This window comes from Rhinichthys klamathensis, unplaced genomic scaffold (genome assembly GCF_029890125.1).
Source record: "Rhinichthys klamathensis goyatoka isolate OS25496 unplaced genomic scaffold, OSU_Roscu_1.1 h1tg000635l_1, whole genome shotgun sequence".
In the NCBI taxonomy this organism is placed as follows: Eukaryota; Metazoa; Chordata; class Actinopteri; order Cypriniformes; family Leuciscidae; genus Rhinichthys; species Rhinichthys klamathensis.
Genome location: NW_026607081.1, coordinates 922,814 through 950,650, shown reverse-complemented (window position 1 = coordinate 950,650; position 27,837 = coordinate 922,814). Strand labels below are relative to the sequence as shown.

Sequence of the window (27,837 nt, the reverse complement as noted above, 5' to 3'; positions counted from 1 at the left end):
GTAAAACAGGGAAATCAGTCATTACAACAGGGATGTCACATGAGTATAACATCATGCTTGTTCTCTCAGTATTGAGTGAGTCTGCCCTCTTTATTATACCATAGGCCTATGTGCTTTGTTACAAGCTTCTATATTAAAGGAAGTACTTGCTCAGCACCCTGAGACAAGATCTGAGATTGCTATGAAGATTGGATCATTTTGCCTTATCCTTATAATTCAAGTTTACACTGGGTTTAAATAATTAAAGGTAAGCAGTAGCACATTGTAGAGTTTATGCTTCTAGAATATATGCTTCTAGAGATTCTAATGTGGTTCTAGATCAGTCATTTAAGATGGTAAATAAAATAAAAAAACGCTTTCACTTTTCAGATGTGATGAATTGAAAGTGACCTTTCTTGTTTAACTTGCCTGGTGTTTTGCACTCGTCCTTCCACAAGTGAAGTATTTATTGTATGTAATGTAATTGAATCAAAGTGAAAGGATGCCAAAAATGATCGTAGGCCTCTTTTTGTGCTTCGTAAGAACCTCTGTGTGATCTGGAGAGTTTTTAATAACACAGACGCTTTGCATTTATGAAACCCACAAGTCTTAGAGATGCAAGTGACACTGAGTGTTGTCTTAAAATAGTCTGTGAATAAATGTTGGTTGCTAAATCTATATTTGCACACATAGATAGTCACATGAAACACTTAGCAATGTATTCCACCCTGTTTTTGTGTTCAGCCTGCAGCAGTGACTTTCAATGCAATATTGCTGGTGTGATAATCAGGTCTCTCTGATGCCTGGTTCAGAGATTACACGATTTTAGCCCGATTTTGGCACAATTCGTTTGACGTAGGGTGTCGCGGGGATTCGCAAACGACAACGGGCGTCGGGATGCAAGATTCGATCGTATCATCTTGTATAGTGTGTCATAGTGGGCGACAACCTACGTCGCGTCTGCGATGTTTCACGACATCACGACAAAAAGACTAGCATGTTTAATTTTTTTAACGGTCGTCCACACGACGCGTGATTTTTTTTTTTTTTCCCAAACCACTTCAGCGGAAATCCCGCCCTGCAGCTGATTCCAAAGTTTTCATTGGTCATGTCAATCACTGTACAGATTGCCTACAGCAAACACTGATCCCTAAACCTACCCGTCAGCCGTCACTGTAACCTAAATCAATGAAATCGGCTGCAGGGCGGGATTTCCGCTGAAGTGGTTTGGGGGAAAAAATCACGCGTCCACGACGGGTTCCGTCACATGTATGAGGTTGACCAATAGGAGCACAGAAGCTTTTCCGTACACAACTTTCAAAAAGGGCGAAACGAAAGAGAGACGATGGTGCTACTAGGTGGAGTTATGACATGGAGGAAAGGTTCGTGGAGCTGTGGCAACAGTAACAGAAAACAATATTTTACCTCATATTCTCTTTGGAGGATTGATAGCCCATACTGTCCTCTTCAAGCAATCCAGGAACGTGTCCATTGTCGGGTTTTCTTTCTTTTTTTACGTTTTTCTGAACACAGGACAGCCAACACTCACCGCTTCATCCATTGTTTGTTTACGTTTGTTCCCGGAAGTCACTCGCTATAGTTTCGTCTTCTCGATGACATCACGCGCGTCGTTAAAGACGGCACGCGATGACTGGTCAGGAACCACCGGGTAGTCTGACATGTTTCTTGTCCACAACACGACAAGATTTTAGGAGTCAAAATCGCGTAATCTGACACAGTGACTATCGTAACAGACAAAAAAAAATCGTGTAATCTGAACCAGGCATTAAGCCCGAACACACCAAACCGACGCCAAAGAACTAGCGCCGATGAAAGCCGACTATGTTGTTGTCCGCGTCGTCTGCGTCGGGGAAAAGACAACTGTCTATTTCTGCAGATACACAAACCATAAACAAAGCAGTGCGTGCTTACCGTTTTGAATATCAATCCTGCTAAACGCTTTCTTTATTCCACTCGGCTCATGTTGAAATATTCGCCAAGGAACACTCGTGTAAGATGACGTAACATTAGAACAGCCTTATCTGTACCGTTTTGACTTCTTTGCTCGCTCGCTGTTTTGCTATTATTATTCTCGTGCACTGACTCATTCACTAAGCTGAACAGCCAATCAGAGTTCTCTTACTCACCGACGGCCCGACGCCGATTCAACATGTCAAAAACGTCGGCGAGAAAACTTAGTCGGGCAACCGTCGGCTTGGTGTGTCCCGGGCTTTAGGACCCCAAGCAATCCCATTGACTCAAATTACTTTTAATAGGTTCTATCTTTAGCGCCTGATTACAATTCCTACAAAATCTTGTTATGATAAATGCTGTTTTAACTATGTTAAAATGACCATTAATGAATTATAGTTAGTATGTGTACTAGCACAGATAGCCGATTAGCCTGATCGCTTGGGTTATACACACATTTTGCACTTACATGTATTCAAAATAATCTTTAATGTAATTTCCTGTTAAAATAAGTGTTAAATGTCCAAATATTTCAGTTATAAAAAAAGAATGTAATGATGTGCATTTATTCACTTTATATGCCATTATTATTTAATAATAATGAGGCTAATTAACAGTTTATCAAGTGAAAGAAATTACATTCAATTTGTTTTATTATGCACTATATAGTAAGCTATATATTATTTAATATCATTTAGTATGTATAGTACAATACAATCATCAACTGATAGCCTAGTTAGACCTGATTTCGAGGGAGGACCCGGTTTGTCATGACATCGTTAGAGCGGTAAAAATGGCAGAAAAACTAAATTCAAATTATTTACTTAAACATTGCTAATATTCAATTGTTTTTCTTTGTATTTAAAAGGCCTAATTTCAGTTAGGGAAAAAAGGCTTTTGGCTTTATTCAAAGCAATGAAATAACTGTTTTAAAAAAAGTGCATAACATTTAAACTAAAGTTTATAAATCAAATATTTCCAAGGACACTCCTGTGAAAGAGTTTTTTAATCTCAGAGAGATTATCCTGGTTAAATAAAGGTAAAAAAAATATATATATATATATATATATATATATAATTAATTTCATAAATCGCATAAACAATTATGAGCAAAACAGCATCATGTATTTATGCATAGTTTAATACAAAGAGAGTGCCGATCACACAGACTTCTTTAGTGTTTAAAAACACGAGATGCAGTGAAATGGAAAAAAAGTCTCAAGACATGTTTTTTTAAAAGTTGAACTTCTTTTAACTTGTCTTGTGAGAGACGTGAGTGCAATGGTCAAAGATGTCTGTCTAGCGCTTGTGTAGAAAACAATGGAAAATGCATTCTGTGTGATCGGCTTGGTTTCGGTTTTAACGTAACCAAGATCTTCTCTGCATTGAGCTTCTCTATTTCTGCAATGTTTTGAATGAACTACTCAGCAGTGCTGCATCTAGTGGGTTAAACTGAATAGGCTAACAAAAAACATTCAAACGCAACAACTCTTACATCATCATCATCATCATCGCATCTTGTGCGTGGCGCGCCACTGATAAAGCTGATGCACACCTAAAATTCGAATGCACTGTTTTTGCATTCGAATATGGATTTTTATTTTTATTTCGACCAATATATGAAATTTCTAATTTTAATTTGACAGCTCTAAGTGCTAGTGTGAATTTGCTTAGTTTGTTTGTTGTCAGTGTGACTGTGTGACCTAGCCTAAAATAGTTTTGTGACATATTCGGTCATTTGTAACAGTCAATACTGCTATCTCTTTATGTGATCTCTGGGTTAACACAGAGGTTAACTTTACAATACTTTGTTTCCTCTTGAAAGTTGTGGAACTTGATTCCATAAAACGCATTCAGAGTAAAACCATAAACTATGTAATGTTATTGTTCAGGCTCTCATCCCTGGAATTGAATCTTTCGTTTTGTTGTAAGAGTATTTTTTTCATAATAGGGGTTGCGTTTTCTACGCTGCTACAGCAAATATATTTTCCATGCACTTCCAAAGGATATCTTGCCTAAATGTTTGCGCTCATTGCATTTTTACAATGGGGTAGGCCTAATATTGTTGTTAAGAATTTACACATCACAAGGAAGCTTGATTTAAATTGTTTAATTAAATTGAAAAAAGTAGCACAAATAAATACAATAGAATAAAGATACAAATAAAGAGAAAAGTTTTTGAATAGGTCTAACACTAGTATTCATATACAGAAACTGAATAAAGTAATCAAATGGAAAATAACAGTGGGTTACAGTATTTTAGTCCTGAATAAATTAAATACATAGGCTATTAATCCTGATTCCTTCAACTTAAAGCCATCTTTTGTTGTTTTGACAACAAAATTAATGACAGACACATATGGCTGCCGTCACTTTAAGAGCTAGTGCACGGATCCTGTGTTCATTATACTGGCATGCGTTTTATGCTTATTAAAGACAAAACCGACTATGTTTAGAGTATACTCACGAAGACCGAAATTGACACAATTTTGCGTGTTGAAGCAATATAATCCGCGAAAAATAACTTTTGTTACTGGCCAGCTGTTTTTGAGGCGTTTTTTTTATGAATGTGCGCATAGAAAAATCATCTCAGAGAGCGCGCGAGCACTGATTAGTTTAAAATCGCTTGAATGTTTAACCCTCTGGGGTCCTTCATTTCAGAGTCACACTCAGGACCTTCGGGTCCAAATGGGCCGGAAGGGTGGGATTAATATTTATTAAAAAAAAATCAACATTTTTTTTTTTAACTTATTTTTTATAATATTTTTTCTTTTCTTTTTTGGTGTTTTGAGATAATTTCAAAAATAAAAATGATTTATAATTAATATTAATGCAATAATTATGACCCATTTTTTTACCAAATTTTTTTTTTTTTTTTTTTTTTTTTAAAGCTGTATTTCATTTTAGAGTCAAGCCTAGGCCTCATGAAAGCAATTTTTGAAATGAGATGGATGCCATCTGGTGGACAAACTGAGCATTTTAAAAATTCAAAACCCATATGTAATCTGAATTTATTAGTGTGTATGTGTATAAAAGTGTGTTTGTGTGTGTGTGTGTGTGTGTGTGTGTGTGTGTGGATGTGTCTGTTTTGCACTCTTGATGTTTTATAGATTCACCCCTTCACTGTTGTGTGCTTTTTTTCTGGATCGTGGCTGATTTGTAGATTGTACGCACAAAATAACTCTGTATTTTCACATTTTTGCCAATTTCCCATTCATTTCCTATGCGGGTCCATTTGGACCCGAAGGTCCTGAGTGTGACTATTTTTTTTACAACCACTTAGACTATTCAAATCCTGTCCCCAATTTTTTTGGGTGTTCATATGCCAAGTACCAACAAAGTCACCAAATTTCGGACCATTCCGATAAAGCTATGATTTAAAAAATATATATATTTAAATGCTTCGGGTCCATTTGGGCCGAAGGACCCCAGAGGGTTAAACTGGTAAGACTTAAAGACGTGCAAATGGTAAACTTCAGTCACGATGCACTGCTGGCCCGATTGTGCAAGTGAATATTCCGTCATGTCCCGACTCCTAAACACGAGTGTGTATTATCGCCGCAGCGCTTAATGCTTGCCAACACATTTTGAGAGAAGAGATAGAAGACGCGGCACTGCTGAACACTCACGTTGTTTGTGAAATTGCGTCTGGCAGAGAGTTGTCAAAAGAATGATTTGATTTTATAATTGGTGTGGATTACGATTGCGGGAATTTCCCGCATTATAAATGGGAGACCTGCGGGAATGATTAGAATTATGCGCAATACCCGCAATCCCGCGCCGAAATTCGAGCCCTGTGTTAATGAGCGTTTTGTTTCCGAAATGAGCTGTAAGTGGTCGACCAATCACAACAGACTGGGCCGTCTGACCAATCAGAACCGATTAAGCTCTCGGAAAGGAGTTTAGAGAGACTGAATCTTTTACTGAACCGTTTCAGACACTGTGGGCCTGTTTACACCTGGTCACTTCATGCGTTTTTACTGATCGGATAGCTATCTGATGCATCGACACGATTCCATTTACACATGCCCACATAAATGTGTCTCCGCAAAACAGATATAAATCCGATCTTCAATTCCCGCGCTATATGCAGATTTAATGGAGTTCACGTCACCGAGAGCAAAAAAATATGAGCTGCATTTTATTGATCATCAGCTAATTTCAAAATCAAAGACCGCAATAGGAGAGAGCGTGGAAACAGCATTGGTAAGATCATTTACTTTTAATAATGATGATTGTGCGTCTGCGACTAACTTCACTTTCAATTGCTGCAGTTTGCTGGAGAGATACTCATCTGCGGTGTTGCATGTTGCATAGCACTGTCATATCTGGCTATGACATGACATATAGCCTAAAACACACTCTCACACGCTTTATTTCTTAGCATTGTTAGGAGTAAAGTTTACATATGTGGTTTTCAAGTTTCGTCTGGAATGTGACCCAGACCACCTCCTGATGTGGTTTGAGGCGATCGGATTTGATGCGAGGTCTCGAATGCGTTTCGGAGGGCATTTACACCTCTGGGGCCGGTTGCACAAACCTCTAAGACATACATTTTTTCTTTTCTTTAAGACTGTTCATAGCTTGTTTTAAGTCAGTTACATAAAAAAAGTAGATTGGCTTAATTTGATACCAAAAAGTAAGATTAACTGCCCCTGACTAACTGCTAGTGGGTCATATAACTTAAGACACTGTCTTAACATAATGGCTATGTTAGTGCAACCTTCCCCGGTGTCTTTCAAACACATGAAGTGGGCAGGTGTAAACAGGCCTTGTGAGAAAAGAGGTGATACTGCATATTATGAGAAAATGAAAGTGTTTTTTGACTTTGGATGCATGCAAGCCTATTGTAGGAGATTTCAAAACAAAATTAGGAGTCTTTAAAATAGCTTAATAGGGGCACATTAAAAATGTAATAGCACACAAGCTGCCTGATTTGAGGTATCTTTCATGCTTGTAGCCCAAATGGTGCTAGATGAGTTACGCACCAAAATTAATGTTCAGAGTTGGTTTAAATACCCTTTTAGTCAGCCTGTGAATAGTTGACTTTTGTCACTCTTTCTGTTTGGAATCCTTCTGTAAACTCTCTCGCTCTCTCTTGTCTCTGCAGGTCATCTAGCAGGCTCCAGGCCTCTCCCATCACAATGACCAACCAAACAGACTCTGTCAATCCCAGCCACACTCTGTTTGACCGCTTTGTCCAGGCGCAGACGTGTAAAGAGACACAGCAGAACTTCATCGAGCTCTGTCGCCACCTGGAGGTCGACCCCAGGGACTACAAGTACTTCTACAGTAAACTGAAGGACAAGCTCAACTACTGGAAAGCCAAAGAACTCTGGCAGAAGATCGACAAGAGAGCCGACCATCCGAACTATGAACAGGGCAAGGCATGTCACCAAAACAAGGTACCATAAAAACCTGAATAATGTCAGATGTTTCCATCTATGAAGTGGTTTAACACTGGGAAAAGAAACCCAATCACTCTCTCTTTCTCTGTGTCAGTGTTTAGTGTTGGGTGCGGGTCCCTGTGGTCTCAGGACAGCGATCGAGTTGGTCCTACTGGGCGCTCAGGTGGTTGTGCTGGAAAAAAGAACCTCTTTCACTAGAAATAACGTCCTGCATCTGTGGCCCTACACCATTAAAGACCTGCTAAACCTCGGTGCAAAGAAATTTTATGGAAGATTCTGCAGCGGATCCATTCATCACATAAGTGAGAATCTTTATAAGTTACAGTTTAGTTTTGTTGAATAGTTTTTTTTGTTTTCATCATCAAATGAATTACATTCAACATGACGTGCTTTTCCATAATGTAACATATCAAAGTTTGGGGTCGGTATGATTTTAAAAAAAAAAAATGTTTTTGAATTAAGTCTCTTCTGCTCACCAAGCCTGTATTTATTTGAAAACAATATTATTACAATTTTCTATTTGAATATATTTTAAAATGTAATTTATTCCTGTGATCAAAGCTGAATTTTTAGCATCATTACTTCAGAGTCACATGATCCTTCAGAAATCATTCTAATATGCTGATTTGCTGCTCAAGAAACATTACTTATTATTATCAATGTTGAAAATGCTTGTGCTGCTGAATATTTTTGTGAAAATTGTGATGCATTTTAGGGTTATTTGATAAATAGAAAGCATTTATTTGAAATATAAATCTTTTGTAACGTTATAAATCTTTACTGTATGTAACTTTTGATCAATTGTATGCGCCCTTGCTGAATACAATTAAATGTTGTTAAATTAGGATCAAAGTGAAACCGAAAGTTCTTGTCTAATTGCTGAAAATGCACGTGTTCACTTTAATTCAGGAATAGTAATGAGGTCTGTGCTTCTCTATAGGTATCCGTCAGCTGCAGTTGATTCTGCTGAAGTTGGCCCTGATTTTGGGGGTCGAGGTGCACACAGGCGTGACCTTTGAAGGTCTGCTTGAACCATCAGGATCCACAGGTACAAACCAGCTCTAGTTGTGCACACAGGAAGTGGAAAGGTCTGCAGTCATGTAGTTGAAAAATAATGTTTGTCCTTTAACTTTTTGCCTCATATCTCCTTTCTTTCTCTCTCTCTCTCTCTCAGGATGGAGGGCAGGGGTGTCTCCTAAGTCTCACGCGGCTGCAGCTTTTCAGTTTGATGTTTTTATTTCCGCTGGAGGGGGAAGATATGTGCCAGATGGTAACATTGTGCCAAATATAACGTTTACACGGATGAGTGGATTTTATAAAATCCCCTTTCCCTTTGAAATTCATTTAAATATTGAATAAAATTGTCATTAAATATTTAATCAAATGTTTAATTTTATTGTTGTAAAAGCTCTGCTTATTCAAGTCACTTTTTACTAAATACTTGGAATATTTCATTTTTAAATTTCATTTCATTTGGTAATTTAATTTAATAATGCATTTTATTGTATTTGTTTTAACTTTTATTTTGTTGTAAAACCCTTAATGATCCTGATCACTTTGCACTAAACACTTGGAATATGGTATTTAATTAAATGATATTTTATTTAATTATTTTATTTAATGAAATTATGTTTTATTTTGTTGTAAAAACCCTCATTACCCGAGTCACAGTTTGTACTAAATTCTTGAAATATTTTATTTTATTATTATTATTTGAAATAAATGTAAATATTAATTTTTTTATTAGTATTTTATTGAAACTTTCCCCTTTGTTGTTTTCTCCATGTCTTCAGGTTTTAAGATAAAGGAACTCAGGGGAAAGTTAGCCATCGGTATCACTGCAAACTTTGTAAACCGCCATACTAAACAAGAGGCTCAGGTGCAGGAGATCAGCGGCGTGGCCCGAATATACAACCAGAAATTCTTTCAAGCACTTCAGTCTGAGATCGGTACACACACACACACAAACTTTTACCTTATCTCACTGTGTTTTCATTTAAACCATTTTTTACCTTGTGTCATATTTAGCTATCTATTGAGAACACGTTTGTTCCCAAAATATAGTTAAGTAAACTCACACGCCCCTTCATCTGTCCTGTTGTTTGTCGTGTTTTTCAGGCGTTGATCTAGAGAACATTGTCTACTACAAAGATGATACCCACTATTTTGTGATGACTGCAAAAAAGGCGAGCTTGATAAAGAAAGGAGTTATAAAGCAGGTATGAGACACAGTGTGACACATGCAAAGACTTTGAGAACACTTCATAGAAAAGCTAAACGGAGCCTAGAAAAGAGGCCTTGATTTTATCAGCAGAGGTGTATGGTGATGTTTCAACTTGTTTCCAGCTCACAGTACAAACACATTTATCAATCCTCATGCTGTTGTCCAGCTATTCTTGTCCTCTCCCGTCACTGTATTCTCACAGGAATAGCTGGAGTCAGTTGCTATTTGTGTTCTGATAGAAGTGCAAATAGGGTACAAATGAAATAATGAAAGACTAAAGGCCCGTTCACACCAAGGACGATAACTACATATAAAGATATATTTCTAAAAACCATTCTCAACATTAAAGAATAGCAGAGTTCACACCAAAGCTATAACTACTGTATAATTGCACAGAGAAATGACATAGTTGGAATCACTTTCAGAATGATTTTATCCAGCTGATGAACGATAAAAACATTGACAGCCAATCAGAATCCATCCTGCTGTAACGAGCTCAAGCTTTTAAAGTGACAGACAAGCACGCGCTTAGAATAAACAGAACGATATCATCCGTTGGTGTTGACGCTAATATAGTTATCTTTATAGTTATCGTTCTCAATGTGAACGGGCCTTGACATTAAACCCTCCTTGTCTTGATCAAAAACGTTCTCGTTCTCAGGACTTCTCTGATGCCGAGCAGCTGCTCGCGTCTGCAAACATTAACCAGGAGGCTCTGCAGGAGTACGCATACGATGCCGCCGACTTCTCCACAGATCACATGTTGCCGGACATGGAGTTTGCGAAGAACCACGCGGGCCGCCCTGACGTGGCCATGTTTGACTTCACCTCCATGCACAGGGCAGAGAACGCCTCTCTGGTGAAGGAGAGGAAAGGGAAGAAACTGCTCATCGGATTGGTGGGAGACTCTCTAGTAGAGGTGTGTTATTACCATGAGTAAACAGGATCAGTGTTAAATGTATTATTAATGACAACATTATGACATCTATTGATTGTTACATAGTTTTAAAATGATTTGGCGACCACAGTGGTATCTACAGATATAAGCATTTACATTTATGCATTTGGCAGATGCTTTTATCCAAAGCACTTTACATTACATTCAAGGTAAGTTACACATTGTTATCAGTTCTTGCTTTTCCCGGGAATCGAACCCATGACCTTGGCATTGCTAGCACCATGCTCTACTGTTTGAGCTACAGTACATTTATAATAATGAAGATTAATAATAATAATAAATTTCAATAATTAATTATGAATGTTATTATTGACATTTAGATTGATAATGAAAGCAATGAACTATTTCAGGACTTATTTTTAAACTAGGGATTTTAAATGTACTAAAGAGTCTTTGTTTGTACTTTATATTGTTCCATTTACAATGGACTACTTGCACAACTACTTCCTAGTTCTACTTATTACAAGTTACTTTCCAGTAACAGTGTTCAGCACACCTACATACACGAGAACGCAGATTATTACTGCGTTTTATGGCTGTCAATTGATTAAAACAGTGAATCATGTTCTCTGCGTTAACATGAATTATCTTAAACCTGCTGAAATGTTCCTATTTTCTTTCCAACTGTGAATTCTGAATAATAAATAAATATATTTCCCCACTAACTATAGACTATAGTTCTCATTATAGCAGAAGCCATGAGAACATTCTTCTCATTAACCTTGTTTTTCTCTTACTGACCTTGTTTCATACTGGCTTTTTATATTCTTTTAAAATATTTGAATGGATGGATGCGCTGGCGTGCCTTAAATAAATGTAATGACGTTAAATACTTAGTCTTAAACGTGCATAAACATGTAAATTACATACAGTAAAATTATTGACTATGAAATGACTATTGATGACATGACTATGACTATTCATCAGGTCACTAGTTTAGACGAGCACTGACACCCTGTGGTGAAATAATCACGTATGATTAACAGCCGCTGCTTTCTCAGATCGGCTTGGATTGGATCAAAACTTTGTTTCGTTGAGTTTGGTTTTATGTAAGCACTGTTTAAACAATACAAGTAAAACAGTATAGCTTACATCATATTGGCATTGACCATCAAATCTAATTATAGCTATCATAATAGATAGACTAAAAGATATTTGTATTTTTATCTTATTTTATTGCAGCCATTTTGGCCTCTTGGCACTGGCATTGCTCGTGGTTTCCTGGCTGCGCTTGACACGGCGTGGATGGTCAGGAATTGGGGAAAAGGTCTGCCACCCCTGGAGGTGATCGCGGAGAGGTACTGAGTTTTTACGCTGTTTATAATGTTACAAAAGATTTCTATTTTAATTAAATCTTCTGTTAAAAACACAAATTCCTTACCATCCCCAAACTTTGAACGGTAGTGAATGTATATATCAATATAAAATGCACAAATGATTCAAATAGTGCAGTAGTGCATTATGCTGTGAATGTCTTCTACAGGGAGAGCGTGTATCAGTTGCTCTCTCAAACCACTCCAGAGAACACCAGCAAGAACCACATTGCCTACAGCATCGATCCATCCACGCGTTACCCAAACGTCAACCTGTCCTCTATACAACCCAGACAGGTCAAACACACACACTCCTATACGCAAACTTACACGCATGCAAAAGCTGCTTGTAGTACCTAGCAATGATAATTAATGAAAGGGTTTTTATCATCAGAGAGTTTTATTTAAGTCTGTTTGTGTTCAATTTAAAGGTCAAGCGTCTGTATGAAGTAGAGGATGATGAGAGGAAACCGAACAAACAGAGGAAACCCAACATAAAAAATAAACCTAGAAAAGGTAAATGTCACGTACTTTAACTTATATACTTATAAATTACTTTATCTTATATACACAAACCCTCATATGTATATACATTTGTACATTCTGTATGTATATGTAACTTGTATCACTTTAACTTATAGCACACTGAGGGTGTATTTAATATTTTAATTGGGTATATGTTGAAAAAAAGCAACAACAAAAACTTTCAACAATTCAAAATAATAATAATATGCATCATCTGTTGATGTTAACATATTAGCGTTGTGCATCTGATTATGTCAAAAATGTGTTTTAGGGTTTCATAACCTGATGAAAATGCACAGAAGCACAGACCTCACAGTGAAGTGATGAACTAAATGTGTGTGTTTAGACTCTATCAGACGTCTGGAGGAACTGCTGTCCTGGTGTCAGAAGAACACAGCGGGGTACGAGCACGTGAAGGTGAAAGATCTGAGCGAGTCCTGGAGGTCTGGCCTGGCTCTCTGCGCTCTCATCCACAACTTCAGACCTGAACTCATGTAAGACCACCTGACCATCAAGAAACAAGAGTATTAGCATAATGGATTTAACATGCAGAGCCAAATTTTGTTGTGATAAACTGTTGCTAGATATATTACTATTCAACAGTTTGGGTGCAGTAAGGTGGAGTTTTTATTTTATTTTTAAAGAAATTAATACTTTTATTCAGCAAAGATGCATGAAATTGATTGTCAAAAGTGACAGTAAATACATAATAATTTTACAAAAGATAGTTTTATTTTTTCATTTTATATATATATATATATATATATACAGTTGTGGTCAGAATTATTGGCACCCCAGGTAAATATGATCAAAGATGGCTGTAAAAAATAAATCTGCATTGGATATCCTTTTGATCTTTCATTCAAAAATGTTTGCAAAAATCTAACCTTTCAATGAAGTAAAAGAATTGAAAGTGGGGGGGAAATCGCATTATGAAATAAATGTTTTTCTCAAAGACACGTTGGCCACAATTATTGGCACCCCTAGAATTTTTTACGAGTAAAATATTTCTGAAGTATATTCCCATTAATATTGACCTTTTTTAGCACACCAGGGTGACTAGGAACATGAAATTGTCTAGCTATGACTTCTTGTTTCACAGGAGTTTAAATATGAGGAAACACAAAGGCCAAATTCCCTTAACCATCCGTCACAATGAATAAAACCAAAGAACATAGTTCTGATGTGCATCAAAAGATCGTTGAGCTTCACAAAATAAAAAAGTGTTGTAAGAAAATGGCTAAAGGTTTGAAAATTCCCATTTTCACCATCAGGACAATAATTAAGAAGTTCCAATCAACTAAAGATGTTACTTCAAACGGCACAGGGTTCTGTGGTCAGATGAAACTAACAAAAGAGCTTTTTGGGAGCAAACACGCTAGATGGGTTTGGTGCATACAAGGATAAAAAGTACCCCATGTGGACAATTTAATATACTGCTGGATCTTTAATGTTGTGGGCATATTTTTCTGCTGGAGGTCCTGGACATCTTGTTCAGACACATGGCATTGTGGATTCTACAGATAAAATATCAAAACCTGACGGCTTCTGCTAGAAATCTTATAATGGGCCGTACATCAAAATCGTATAAACAAACATCAAAATCAACACAAAAATGTGTCAATGAGCACAAAATGAAGCTTCTGCCATGACCGTCCCAGTTCCCTGACATGAACCCTAAAGATTGAAAATGAGTGTGTTCAACTGAAGAGGAGAAGCACCACCAACATGGTAAATGGACTGCATTTATATAGCGCTTTCACAGACCCAAGGGCCACCAAAGCGCTTTACAATTTGCCTGACATTCACCCATTCACTCACTCATTCATACACCGACGGGCGACGGCAGCCATGCAAGGCGCCATCCAGCTCGTCGGGAGCAGCTGGGGTTAGGTGTCTTGCTCATGGACACCTCGACACTTGGTCAGGTGGAACCGAGGATTGAACCACCATGTAGACAACCAACATGAACCACTGAGCCACTGCCGCCCCAACTTTGATCTGGGAATCTGAAGGATATGGAGAGATTCTGTGTGGAGGAATGGTCTCTGATCTCTTGTCAGGTGTTCTCCAAACTCATCAGGCATTATAGGAGAAGACTATGAGCTGTTGTTATCTTGGAAAAAGGAGATTGCAAAAAGTATTTAATAAAAGGGTGCCAATATTTGTGGCCAACGTGTTTTGGAGAAAAACATTTATTTCATAATGTGATTTCTCCCGCACTTTCAATTCTTTTACTTCAATGAAAGGTTCGATTTTTGCTAATTTTTTTAATGAAAGATCAAAAGGATAAACAATGCAGATTTATATTTTACACCCATTTTTGATCATATTTACCAGGGGTGCCATTAATTCTGACCACAACTGTATAGAATGATATCTGAAGGATCATGTGACACTGAAGACTGGATAAATGATGCTGAAAATCCAGCTTTGCATCACAGGAATAAATAACTTTTTTCTGTTATTATAATTGCCGAAGTCATATTTCAATGTCTTTGGAAAACAAGAAAAAACACAAAATGACTTAAGCAATTATGCTATGAGGCTAACGATATTAAAATGTAGTTTTAAACAGTTATTTTCAATTGCCTTGATGAGCATTTGAGATTTCTTTCAAAAACTTTTGATCGTTAGTGTATAGATAGATGTAAATACACATACAATAAGTGCATACAAATAATATGCATGCTGTCCTCTCTTTCAGTGACATGTCTCGTCTAGATGAATATAATATCACTGCGAACAATAAGCTGGCCTTTGACATCACGGAGAAAGAGTTTGGCATCGCTCCCATCATGCGTGCCGCTGATATGACCACCTGCGGTAAAATCGACCAGCTCTCAATGGTGGTCTACCTCACACAGATACGCACCGCTCTCACCGAGAAAGATACACCAGGAGGTAATGATGGGCCGTCTTTGGAGGCATTCATAATTATGAAAGGCACTTTTAATGGTTGTCCGAAATATATAATAAAACAATTTGTTACCTTCATGTACGATGCTTATACATGTACATTTTCAGCTTGGTTTTGTTACGACCTCCCTTCTAGTGAAATAATTTAAAAAGGAAAGGTAACGTAACAAACAAAAAGGAGTGAACAATGCCACTACTCAGAACTATTTTATTAATTCACTCAAGACAATGTATAAGCAAAATCAAACAACATGCCAACCAAGGAAGTATTTAAAATAGCAGACAACAACTAATAAAGAGAAATATGGAACGCAAAGCATAAAACGCAAATAACATAAAACATAAAGAGGCTGCTGTGCTGGCTGGCCCGTAAGTCTTTCATCTCTCCCCTTTCTCCTCCTTATTGGTGTCTTTTATCTGCCTGTTTCAATCAGCTACCTTTCAAATGATGAACAAGTGCGTCAACCTAACAGAAAAGAGAGCATGCGCGCTTATAGAGATAGAACGACGCCAAAGTAAACAAGGGAGGGACAACAAAAAATAAGTACAAGACAGACTAAACCACAGACTGTAACAGATTTCAATACATGATCTATATGGACTAGAGAGGCAAACTCTTATAATAGCAGCGCTACTGTCTCTTTAAGATCCCTTCCCAGCATGCACTGCTGTGAACGGGCAGTTTTCTGCTGTAGTCTGTAGTCTGACAGCAGCGGCTGCAGCAGCAAATGCACTCAGCTGCTTACGGGGGATTCGGTGGGAGTGGATCTGATTCCAGCCTCCACAGGCACCGCTCCATGAGACGGATTTTGAAACGCCATCTGTTGAGGAGGAATCACAGCCGTTAGAGGGGCTTTAGGGAGCTGGATTCAGCGTTTAGTTGTCGGATGCTGTGTTTGGGAGGGGATCTCACACAGATGTGCTCCAGGTTGAGCTGTCACTCACGCAGGCTCTGGATGTGTGTATTCTGGGGAAGGGGGTGGGATCCAATACAGCTCATCTCTAACACGCCACTGCAAAGCGCATATTGAATGTGACGACTCGTATTTGTTGCAGTTTAAAGGGTAGGAGAATATGTCATTCCGTTTTGTTTTTTGTTAACGTAATGGGTATTTTTTTATTTCAGTTTGCTTCCGTTTTATACGTAATGATTTGATCAATTGCATCTAAAATGCACGGTTTATGTAAGGTTGTTCTGGATTATGAAATGATACAGTGCATTTGAGAGATTATAAATGATGCTTTTCTTGTTCACTCGTGTGTGTGTGTATATGTGGAATATGTTTGATGTTTAAAATTTAATTTTATGATATATCATATTTAATGTACATTTTTCACAGCGTTTTCCGTGTTGATTTTTGTACGTTTAATTTGATTATTTTTAATTTAATTTAATTTTACATTTAATTTAAATGTATTTATGTATTTATATATTTGTATATTTTATGAGTTGTAGAAATATACAATTAAAGTGCAATGCTCTTAAGGTTTTGCTGCAATATGAAAAGCTTAAATAATATGTTATGGGACAGATTCATTTTTTTTGTTGTTTATTATCTGGAATCTGTTTTTATGGCTTTATAAGCATTTTTACTTTACATAAAAATGTTATACATTTCTTTCTTTGCCTCAAAAACTTATTTTAATGTATGTATTGTACTTTACTTTTAGCACTGCGTGAGCAAACATGTAAACCAATCTACAAATATAAATGTGAAACTATTTCCGGGAGACTAATTACTTCACATCTGTTTCCATTTATTTTCTTCTCACTATTTCCATTCTTGTCTTCCTCAGGACGCTGCAACAGCCTCTCGCCCAACAATACCCTCTCGCTGTCCAGAACCCGCTCGGCCGTCTCCTTCCTCAACACGCTCAAGCGCAACTCCCTCCAGAGACGCAGGGTACGCAAACACCTGCGTGTTATCATGTAAAACAAACCCCCATTTTGTTTACAGGGTAGCAGTGGTGCCTGTCAAAGGTCATCTTTGGTGTATTGGGTTAAATAGAGCATGAAATCATGTGCAATCTCTGTCGTAATGAACCACAGCATTAGGAAAACACTAAACGCCCCCATTACACACAGCTGTTGCCAAAGCCAAATACTCCCATGCTGTGGCCACATTGAGGAAGTTACATGAGAGAAAGCGAATAATAACAGGACAAGAGAAAGGGGGATGCTAGTGTTTGCTTGCTGTCCGTTTGCAGTGCATGATAACGGCAAAATCATTGTTTATTTCTGTCGATCTGCTGTCGCCACATTACTTAACCTGAGCTATAAATGAGATCATGTGACCCGTGTCTCTCAGGACCGACTGGCATCGGAGAAAGGACCAAGAAAGCAAAAGATGAAGGAGAAAGAGGAGGAGAAGGATGTGAAAGAGGAAAAAGTAAGGGTTGAAATATAGTTCTTCATTTAAATGGTGACTACAGTGTTGTTGTGACGCGTTAAACATCTGCTTGGAGTGAAGACCGATATTCTGTTGTTATTTCTGTGGTTTTTGGCAGTAAACGCAACAAATGATAGATAGAACTGTAGATACAATGTGGGTGGCTTGATTACATATCAGCCTTTTAAATAAAATAAAAAAATTCTCTCATGTCAGGGTAAAAAATTAAACAGGACTTTGGACAAAAATACCACAGGAAGTGGGGGAAAAATGTGGCCAAAAGTGTCCAATGTAGCGAATTCCTTTTTTAATTATTTTAAATTTTAATATACATTTAATTAAAGATTAAATTAAAGATATTAAAATATTATTTAATATACATTTATATCTACTTGCATGAAATCATTTTATTTCAAACTTAACTTGAAACCCCAATTACTAGTTAAAGCTGCCGTCGGCAACATTTTTTTGATTATATTCAGTGAAATCGACACTATAATCTGACAGAACAACATAAATAAAGTGGTTTTAGAAAAAAAAACCGAGCTTCTAACTCCACCTGGAGCGTGTTATTTTTTTTGCAAAAATCCACAGCTCCCGGTTCATCATGTCCAATCAGCGCAGGGGGGTGTGAGATCTGACTGTCAATCACAGATCGGGCACACGCCACCCCTCGCGCACGTTACAATGTGAGTGATGGCGGAAAATCAAGTAAGCTCATTTAGAGTATAAATGACGTTAGTTAGCAATTGCAATCTATCGGTAGATTAGCCAGGACAGCATACCTCCAATCCAAATACTCCATGGTGTTGATGGATGCTGATGAGACGGGCGCGTTCCAGGGCTCTCAAGTTTTGAAGACAGGTAAGAGTGACACCCAGCCGACGGGGGGTTGGATATATTTTTGTCATTGGTTGTTGCGTTAAATCTTACCCAGATACAATAGTGCTATTTTCTGATTGGCTATTGTGTAGCTCGACGAACAACACCAGAGGAAACGCGCTTGATTCATGCCGGTTCCACAGTGAGAGCGGCGCTGCGGCATATTAAATATATTACAAATAGTTTTTCAGCGTGAGAAATACAATATGTGGCGGGAGAGCGTGACAAAAGACCGAAATGAGTGACTGTCACGCTCAATGCGTGACACTTGAGAGCCCTGGCGTTCACTGAAAATCTGGTGCACACACACTGACGAGCATGAACTCGGTGGGAGGGTATCTGTTGATAGTGGGGGAGGGGCATGAGAGTTGTAAACATTCAAAATTTTCCTAAATCCACTCAATCTGCCAGACTTGCCGACTCCAGCTTTAACAGTAGAGAGATTAGAACTGTAAAATTTGTTAAAATATGGAGTGTTTATTGTATCTTTTGTGCATTATTTATAGATAATTTAGTATTTGATTTGATTTAAAATAAAATTTGAATTAAATATCTTTAAGTATTTGTACACTCACACACACAACTTTTGGTTCCATTTGTCACGTTTTTTTAATTAATTGTTCTATATCCATTATAAGTGCAGTATCTTAAAGCGTTGTTTATCTCCAGTGTGCGGCGCCGGTGGCACCGATGTCCTCAGCAGAGACGTGTGGCAGTGAGCTCTGTTATTTCTGCAAGAAGCATCTGTACGTGCTGGAGAGAGGAAGCGCCGAGGGCAAGTTCTTCCATCGCAGTTGTTTCAGCTGTTATCACTGCGGCTCCACCCTGCGGCAGGGCGGATACACTTTCCACTCCGACACGGGTAAGCCCAAAAGACCCTTGATAAAGCTTCATATATACATTTTTTTTATTTGTTATACTAATTTAATTTAACTAAAACAAGGTAACTAATTGTTATATCATGCGCACGATTTAGTAAAACGAGGGAACAAATTATTATATTGTGTCCACGATTTACTTCAAAGTTCAAATGAGGGAACAAATTAGTAAAACATGCTGACATATTAGCAAGTCGTGGGAACGATTTGTTAATTCGTGGCCGTGATATAAATATTTTTTTCCCACATGTCATGGGGAAGTTTAGTTTAGTTTAGTTTAGTTTAGTTTAGTTTAGTTTAGTTTAGTTTAGTTTAGTTTAGTTTAGTTTAGTTTAGTTTAGTTTAGTTTAGTTTAGTTTAGTTTGGTTTAGTTTAGTTTAGTTTTTAGTAGATCAAGGGCTAATAGTAGGTAAAATGTAGGCCTTACTAAGTTAATAAATATGTATTTAATAATAAATATTTCAGCATTATTTTTAGTTTTTTACATTACGTAATTTTATTTTATTATTTTTCATGCACTTGTCTCTCATCTGCTGTCATAAGGACTGAAACATCTTGATGTTAAATGAAATATTACATAACCTTTTAAAGCTATTCATAACTCGTACAGTGTGGAACACTGTCTTATTAGATTATGGCTATTACAACACATGTAAATTACAGTCAACCTCTTGTGCACCCTTTCAAAAATCTCAGTTTCTGTGGTCCATGATTCTGACATGATCCTGCTTTCCCTACAAGAAAAGTGGGGCTTGTTCAATAATTCACTGCTCGTTTGAAAAAACGGCCTGTGCATCCATGTTACAGCCCTCCATATTTACAGCTGCTCCTGAATTTGATTTTTCTTCAGGGAGATTCTACTGTGAGGAGCACTCAGTGGCTGAGGAAGAGGAGGGTGATGAAGGTCACCGAGGCTCACAGGTATGAATCACATCAGAGCTAATGAGACGCTTGATTGCCTCCTATTTACCGTCGGATCTCGTTGTGTGAGGATACTGGGAACGATAATTATTTTCACTGTCGATATTGCACGGAGAGTGTGGGTAGCGTAATAACTTTCATTAGCAAGTCATTGTTCTGTAGTTCATGTACACAGAAATATATATGAAATATGATTTATTTGGACATGATACCACAGGAATACCATGTACCATGGGAATACAGGACAGTAACACTATTTTCACATTTTCTGAAGAAAATCTAAGAGGACCTTGGCAAAACTCTAGGTGACGATGGAGTTGCTAGAGTGCTTTTTGTGGTTGTAGGTAGTTTTTTTTCTTTTTCTACTCCCTCTTGCTATAGTTTTGTACACATTTTATTATCTGTCAGATGAAAATCACAAGTACCTTCAACTTAGAGAAGTAATTGCACACCCCTCTCAAACGAGACATGATTTGAGACATTAATGACCATAGTGCGAACTTACAGGGTTAGGTTGAGTTCTTATTTGTATGTTATTTATTATATTAGTTTTATATTTAAAATGGTTTGATAGACCGATGGTCTTTTCTTCACTGAGATATATTCAGCCATTTTGTTATGACGAGAACTAATGTGGGTCAGCTGCTGCGTCAGGGAAAACATTTCCTTTCCTCTCTTGCTCTTGTGTAAAGTAGTGTTTTAGTGTGTGTGTGTGTGTGTGTGTGTGTGTGTGTGTGTGTGTGTGTGAAGAGAGATTCTGTGTAAAGGAATGCTTGTGGTATTGGATTCCTGGTTGGTCATAAGACTCCTCAGAGCTGATGCAGTTGGTTCTGTGAGCTGCTGATATAACTACTACTTATTTTAAAACAATCATAATACAAGTACCCAAATGAAGATGAGAGTGCTTAGCCAACATGTGTAACTTGCATCCTTGTGGTCCCATTTAGTGTTGTTTGGGGAATTGTCATAGTCAAAATAAGAGTAATTTCAATAGGAATCTGTGATCAGGAATTTCGCCTGAGGGCGAAAGATTTCCCCACACCGATTTTGCACCGGATTCAACTTATGTGTGAGTTGTGCTTCATATATCATTACACTATTGACCATAGACAATGGACATTTTTGCCTGTGAAGTTTTGCTAATGTGACTGTACCTTGACTGTGATGGTAACAAACCTCAGTATTCAATGAGGTGAAGTTATCTTAAAATGTTATTATTTAGGTAGTTTGCTTATTATTCATGTTGGCTGTTTAACTATAGGGATTGGACAGTTTAACACATTCCTCTGACTGATTCTAAAACCTTAAGTTTCATGAACAAATCAATTCTTTTAGTATTTGTAAGTAATACATATTTGGAAAAAAGACATTTTCTTTCATTTGCAAATGATGTGATAGTTACCAAGTAAAACGACACTTAAAAGTCTATGTAAACACACCTTTTGTAAATGACTTTCCAATTCTTATTAGCCTTTAGTCTTTAAGCGGTTGATCTGATACAGTATAAAATATTACCAAAAGTCATAATGTTTATTTTTAACATGCCATATGAACCAGTCAACTCTCACAGTTAGCTGGATGTGTTTGATTCTTTCAGAATCGTACTACACTGATCACTTTATTTGTGATTCACTAAAAAGAACTTTCTTAGCAAGATGCTCTTCAATATGTGGCTCAACCATGACCATTCTTGACCTGAAATCTAAAATTAACCGTAGAAGAAGACACTGATTCAAAAATATGAAGCATCGCAGCTGTTTTCAACATTCATAATACAAAATGTTTCTTGAGCAGCAAATCAGCATATTAGAATGATTCCTGAATTTGTGATGCAAAATTCAGCTTTGCATCACAGGAATAAATTACATTTGACAATATATTAAAATAGAAAACGGTTATTTTAAATTCTAATATTTCACAATATTACAGTTTTTACTGTTTTATATAAATGGAGTATTGGTGAGCAGAAGAGGCTTCTTTCAAAAAGTAGTAAGGATGGATGGATGGATGGATGGATGGTAGGTAAATTGAACAAGCTAACATTTGTGTTCACGAACACAGAAGGCCCAAAATATCATAATAATGTCATGTTTTTCTGTTTTCTAGAATCATGTTGAGAATAGTCATAATGAAGAGGATGATAAGGAAAAGACACACAATGGTGAAACTGTAGAGATGGCATCCCCTCCTCCACATGTCTCTGTGAGACGGAAGGGCTCATATAAGATATCTGTTGACCCTGACTTCGAAGAATCGAATGAGTGCCCTACTCCCACAGAGCAAGATGACTATCTGTCACCTGACCTTAAGGAATCTCATGAACCACACAAACCCTCAGAGCTCAATCCAGAGAGCACAGGCATTGAGAGCCAACAAAATAACAGCAGCCAGTCCGTTCCAGTGCCAGCTCCGCGAAGTTCCAGAGTGCCGCTCCCAAAACCTCGCACTGTCCATAACGTGGTGCCCGAACCCTCCAATATCCCAGAGGAACCTGAGGAAACTCATCACGACCTCACGCCTCACTCCAAACCCAAGCCGTCCCTGCGCAAACTTCAGCTGAGCGAAGAGGAAAAAGCTGACCTTCTCAGCCAGGATTCGGACTCTGAGACACCCGCCTCGTCTTCTGCTGCCTCCACCTCCTCTTCCTCCAAGCAGCATGAAGGAGTCGAGGAGGAGGGATACTGGAGCGGAGGCATCGCTACAAAGAAGAGCTTGCAGAACCAGCTTAACCGTCGCTGCTTGAGAAGGAAGAGCGAACCTCCGCCCACCACCCAATCGCAGCACGGAAAGACGCGCTCCAAGTTTTCCCCGTGGAATCTGTCTTCACCACGGCTACAGCAGCGCTTCAGCGTCCTCCGAGTCGTACCTTCAGGTTGGAAGCCCGATTTTCTTTTTGTACTTTTTTATAAACGGCTTTTGGTTATACTTAGTAGCTGATTTTGGTATGAATTCCCTTATCAGAACAAACTCAACCAGACCATTATGTATCAGAAGATGATAACGAAGAATGTGTTGACGACGACGAAGAAGAGGATGAGGAGGATCTTCAAGAAGCAGCACATTTTTTGGATTGCAAGGTGGGAATATGTTCATATTAGTATTCATTCTGAGATTTAGTCCATAACTTATTTAGTCAGAAGACCAAATTTCCATCCATATCAACCAGATTTTACAAACATAATTTACAAACAGGTAGGAATATACAGTTATTTTTTTGATAATGCTTTATTGTGATGTCCCCAAACAAAACTTTGATGCCATTTCATCAACTAGGGCTGCATGATTTGGGGGGAAAAACTAATATATATATATATATATATATATATATATATATATATTGTTTTTGTTTGATTTTAAAATGCAACTAGCTTGTTTGTGAAGCTGCATAATTTGGCCTAAATTTGTGATTATGTGACATGACTATAATAATAATAATTATTATTATTATTAAATTTAAATATTCAAAATAAGTAGGCTATTCTATATTAATATGACTATAAAACTACCGTAATAATTATTAATAATTACAAATATAAAAAATAAAAAAAGTATTATAATTGTAATATTTCATTGTAAAATAAAAACAGAGTATTTGATAAAAGAGCATCTAATAAATACAAAAAAAATTTATACTGTACAATTACTAATATTTATGGCTGTCTTAATTTCTTAATTTTCATACAATTAAGCTTTTATTTTGGCAGAAAAGCACTGAATCATGATCATGAGATCATGTTTTCTGGCAGACTGATTAAATTCTCCCATGAAGATGTTAACTGTAGGTTTGTGTTGTATGTGTTCAGGGGGGCGATTATGAGATTTCTGAGTCAGAGAAACGGGACCTAAAGAGGATGAAAACTCTGGAGCGGAAAGCTAAAATGAGCGAAATCCAGCGCTTCCACAAAGCTCAGGTGAGCAAGATCAATCTCTACCATGTGTAGATTGTTTCCCATAATGGTAAAAAAAACAAAAAAAAAACACATGCCACTTAAAAGAAAAATCAGCGTCAATTTATATCAAGATGAAGAATAGAGTGATCTGGATTTCATTCTCATTTGGTCTGATACTGTTCTGGTTCTGACCCCCACACAGACGATTCAGAGACGGCTGGAAGAGATAGAAGTGACCTTTAAAGATCTGGAAGAGAAAGGAGTGGAGCTGGAGAGAGTTCTGAGAGGAGAGGCTGGTATGACATCTCATCTATCTACATGCACCACTAATGATTTCACTTCATCATATTATACAGCAGCCAGAATGTGTGTGTGCTTAAACTCTCACTGAAACCCAGTGAACTTGTTAACCCTGCACTTGTACGTCACCAAGACGTACCAAGATTATTTTGTTTTCAGAGTTACAATAAGAGTTACATTTACAGTCTAATACAGCCGGGCGATTCACAAGCTTTCGATTGAATTTTGATTCAATATCACTTCATTTGGATATGCATTTCAGATACAGTACAGTCCATTTTTATCAAGGAAAAACTAATGTTGTAAACTTTACAGGGAACATTTTCAGTTGGTACAATTAACAACTGATTTACATAGCACATAAGGCAATTTTTATAATACATTAGGACAATAATATTAACTCTTTAATGATATAAATATGTTTCTGCTCCACTGTTGTTTTTAAACGTTGGCTCAGGTTGTCATATTTCATGCTGAATTTATTCAAACGTATACTAAATATTAAAGAACAGATTAAGTAAAAATATAATGAATCTGTAATATAGTGAATATATATTTAACAAAATTATCCTCTCTTAAATTTCTAGCTAACTATTGAGTTGTGGTAATTGAAAATTGAATGGCTTTTTCGAGGCAAATGTAACGTTACGTGACATTGTTTGTTATAAAATTGACAGAATTTGAAAACTAAGACTTTGTTTCATATAAAAAAATCATTGCGATTTATTGGCTCTACAAAAAAATGTTTAGTGAAATTTTGGGTCACGCTTTAGATTAGGGTCCAATTCTCACTAACTATTAACTATGACTTGTGCCTCAATAATCTCCTAATTACTGTTTATTAATAGTTAGTAAGGTAGATGTTAAGTTTAGGTATTGGGTAGGATTAAGGAATGTAAAATATCTTCATGCAGAATAAGGCATTAATATGAGCTTTATAAGTACTAATAAACAGCCAATATCATATTAATATGCATGCAAATAAGCAACTAGTTAATAGTGAGAATTGGACCCTAAACTAAACCAAATTTTGTTCATGCATCATCTGAAAAGAGCATAGACTAAAATATTGATTCAATATGATTCAACATATCATCAAAATGAGTATGGATTAAAATTAAGAAATCAAACTTGCTCTACTGTCTAACATTAGGACAATTCAGCAGATGTTTTATTAACGTATAAGAGTTTCAATGAACGTGAATATATTTTTTTTATCAGATGTTTAAATGTAAATACATAACTTAAAGCTTTATTTTGTTTCTCATTATGCAAATGATAAAATGCTTGAAATTAGGTTTTTTTGCATATACATTTCTTTAAATTATATTACTTTGAACGTTTTGTGCCCTGCATACAACTCCTTCAATACTGTTTTAAAAGCATCCCAGGATGCACTGTAAGCTGATTAAGAGAAGCAAATGGGTGACACAGTGTGGCTCCGACTGAGGATGAGGAGATCTTGTAGGTGTCGTAACAACCCTGTGTGGATGTGTGTGTGTGTTTTAGTTTCAGGTGACCCTGAAACGATTGACCAGTGGATTGATCTGGTCCAGGAGAAGAACAATCTACTCTCAGAGGAGTCTGATCTCATGGTGGCGTAAGTCGGATCACCATTACCCTAAAAAATTAGGCACAAGTTGGGTTGAATTAATAAACATCTTGGTTGTTTAACCAAGTGGTAATGTCAGCATTAATACAATGCACATAAATAACTCAATAGCAGTTATTGCTCAAAGTGCATCATTTATTTTTGCATGTGTAAAGGAAAACCTCAAAGCTCACTGAAAGCCAGCTGAGTCTCGTTGCCCTTGGAAACCTCTCTTCTGCATGTCTTTGATGAGCACTAATGCTTAAGATGAATGCTTAGAGTGGCCTCATTTATTTAACCCACCGCTTTGCATGTATTTATCATGTATTGGCTCTGTGCACAATTGGATCCTCTGTGTTAGAAGCTAAATTACAGGCTGTGCTAACAGCAGCATGATATATTTGTGTGATTCTGGTTTTGTGTTTCAAAGGTCTCGACAGCTGGAGCTGGAAGACAAACAGAGCATGTTAGAGATGGAGCTACGGCGATACATGGAAATGGATGGTGGGAAATTAAAGATAATTCTGTTCATTATATTCTCTTTATGTAATATTCATTTAAATAGTCCTGTGTTCTTCTGACAAATGAATTTGGATTTAATTATAAAAAGTCCATCTGTTAGTTAATATGAAGTCATAAAAGCTTCATGTGTAATAATACAAAAATATTACTATAATCTTGCTGTTAGTGCACATGCTCCAATGCAGAGAAAATGCAAGACAAAAATAAAATTGTTTTATTGTATTTAATTATTTAATATTAAAAAATTATAATTTAAATAATTTAATAATAAATTAGAATTAAATTATTGTTCATATTGAGATACAATGTTACTTGTCATTATATTCTCTTTATATAATGGTCACTTTAATAGTCCTGTGGAATGAATTACAAATAGTCCATCTGTCAATTATTTTTAAGTCATAAAAGCTTAATGTATTACAAATAGTTTTTAAATCGTTTTTTAAAATAAAATTATACAATATTAAATATTTAAATTATAATATTTCTAAATATTTAAATCATTAGAATTAATATTATTGTTATTATTGAAATACTAACCTTTCTAATTTAGTATTAATTTGGTTTTAAATTCTTAATTCTAAAGGTCTATTCACACCAAGGACGATAACTATAACGATAAAGATATAGTTCTAAAAATCTTTCTAAAAATAAAAGAATAGACTCCACACCTCAACTTTAACGATAACGGCACAGAGGAACAATATCCTTGGAATCAGAATTTTTTTTTTTCAGCTGATGAACGATAAAAACATTGACAGCCAATCAGAATCCATCCGGCTTTAAGAGCATTTAAAGCGGCAGACGACAAAACTGTAGCGTGGCCTTAGATTTATCAGAGCGATATTGTCCGCTGGTGCGGTCACTAATATAGTTATAGTTCTCGTTCTTGGTGTGAACAGGCCTTGATTTGTTTTTATTTATGTAAACGTATGCACACATGCATTAAGATGTTGCTATGTTGTTGTGCGTGTAGAAACTGAGAAGACCCCTGAGCAGCGAGCACAGGAGGAGCGGATCCTGCAGGAGATGCTGGACGTGGTGGACATGAGGGATTCACTGGTGGCCTTCCTGGAGGAGAAGAGGTTGAAGGAAGTCAATGACGAACTGTAGTACTGTAGGCAGCCCAGGTGCTCTGGGACTAAAACACAACACAAATACCCACA

The 27,837-nt window shown here is 36.9% G+C and overlaps 1 protein-coding gene across 1 annotated transcript; it reads left to right on the top strand.

Annotated features, from left to right (window-relative positions):
- mical1 (microtubule associated monooxygenase, calponin and LIM domain containing 1) lies at nucleotides 1–27,837 on the top strand. The gene is made up of 24 exons (XM_056241265.1): nucleotides 1–75; nucleotides 7,061–7,355; nucleotides 7,453–7,660; nucleotides 8,299–8,406; nucleotides 8,533–8,628; nucleotides 9,152–9,307; nucleotides 9,477–9,577; nucleotides 10,244–10,501; nucleotides 11,723–11,838; nucleotides 12,024–12,150; nucleotides 12,285–12,369; nucleotides 12,725–12,872; nucleotides 15,086–15,282; nucleotides 17,095–17,201; nucleotides 17,607–17,687; nucleotides 19,239–19,431; nucleotides 20,298–20,368; nucleotides 22,475–23,240; nucleotides 23,330–23,445; nucleotides 24,172–24,279; nucleotides 24,461–24,554; nucleotides 26,068–26,158; nucleotides 26,580–26,653; nucleotides 27,648–27,837. Exons 2-24 carry the CDS (start codon nucleotides 7,095–7,097, stop codon nucleotides 27,782–27,784), a joined length of 3,699 nt encoding a protein of 1,232 aa, XP_056097240.1. The 5' UTR covers nucleotides 1–75; nucleotides 7,061–7,094; the 3' UTR covers nucleotides 27,785–27,837.

Excerpts from the sequence above, each read along its gene's own strand:
- mical1 (XM_056241265.1), top strand. The coding sequence starts at position 7,095 with ATGACCAACCAAACAGACTCTGTCAATCCCAGCCACACTCTGTTTGAC. Across the intron at positions 20,369-22,474 it reads AAGGTCACCGAGGCTCACAG|AATCATGTTGAGAATAGTCA; the intron begins GTATGAATCACA and ends TCTGTTTTCTAG. Across the intron at positions 23,241-23,329 it reads CCTCCGAGTCGTACCTTCAG|AACAAACTCAACCAGACCAT; the intron begins GTTGGAAGCCCG and ends TTCCCTTATCAG.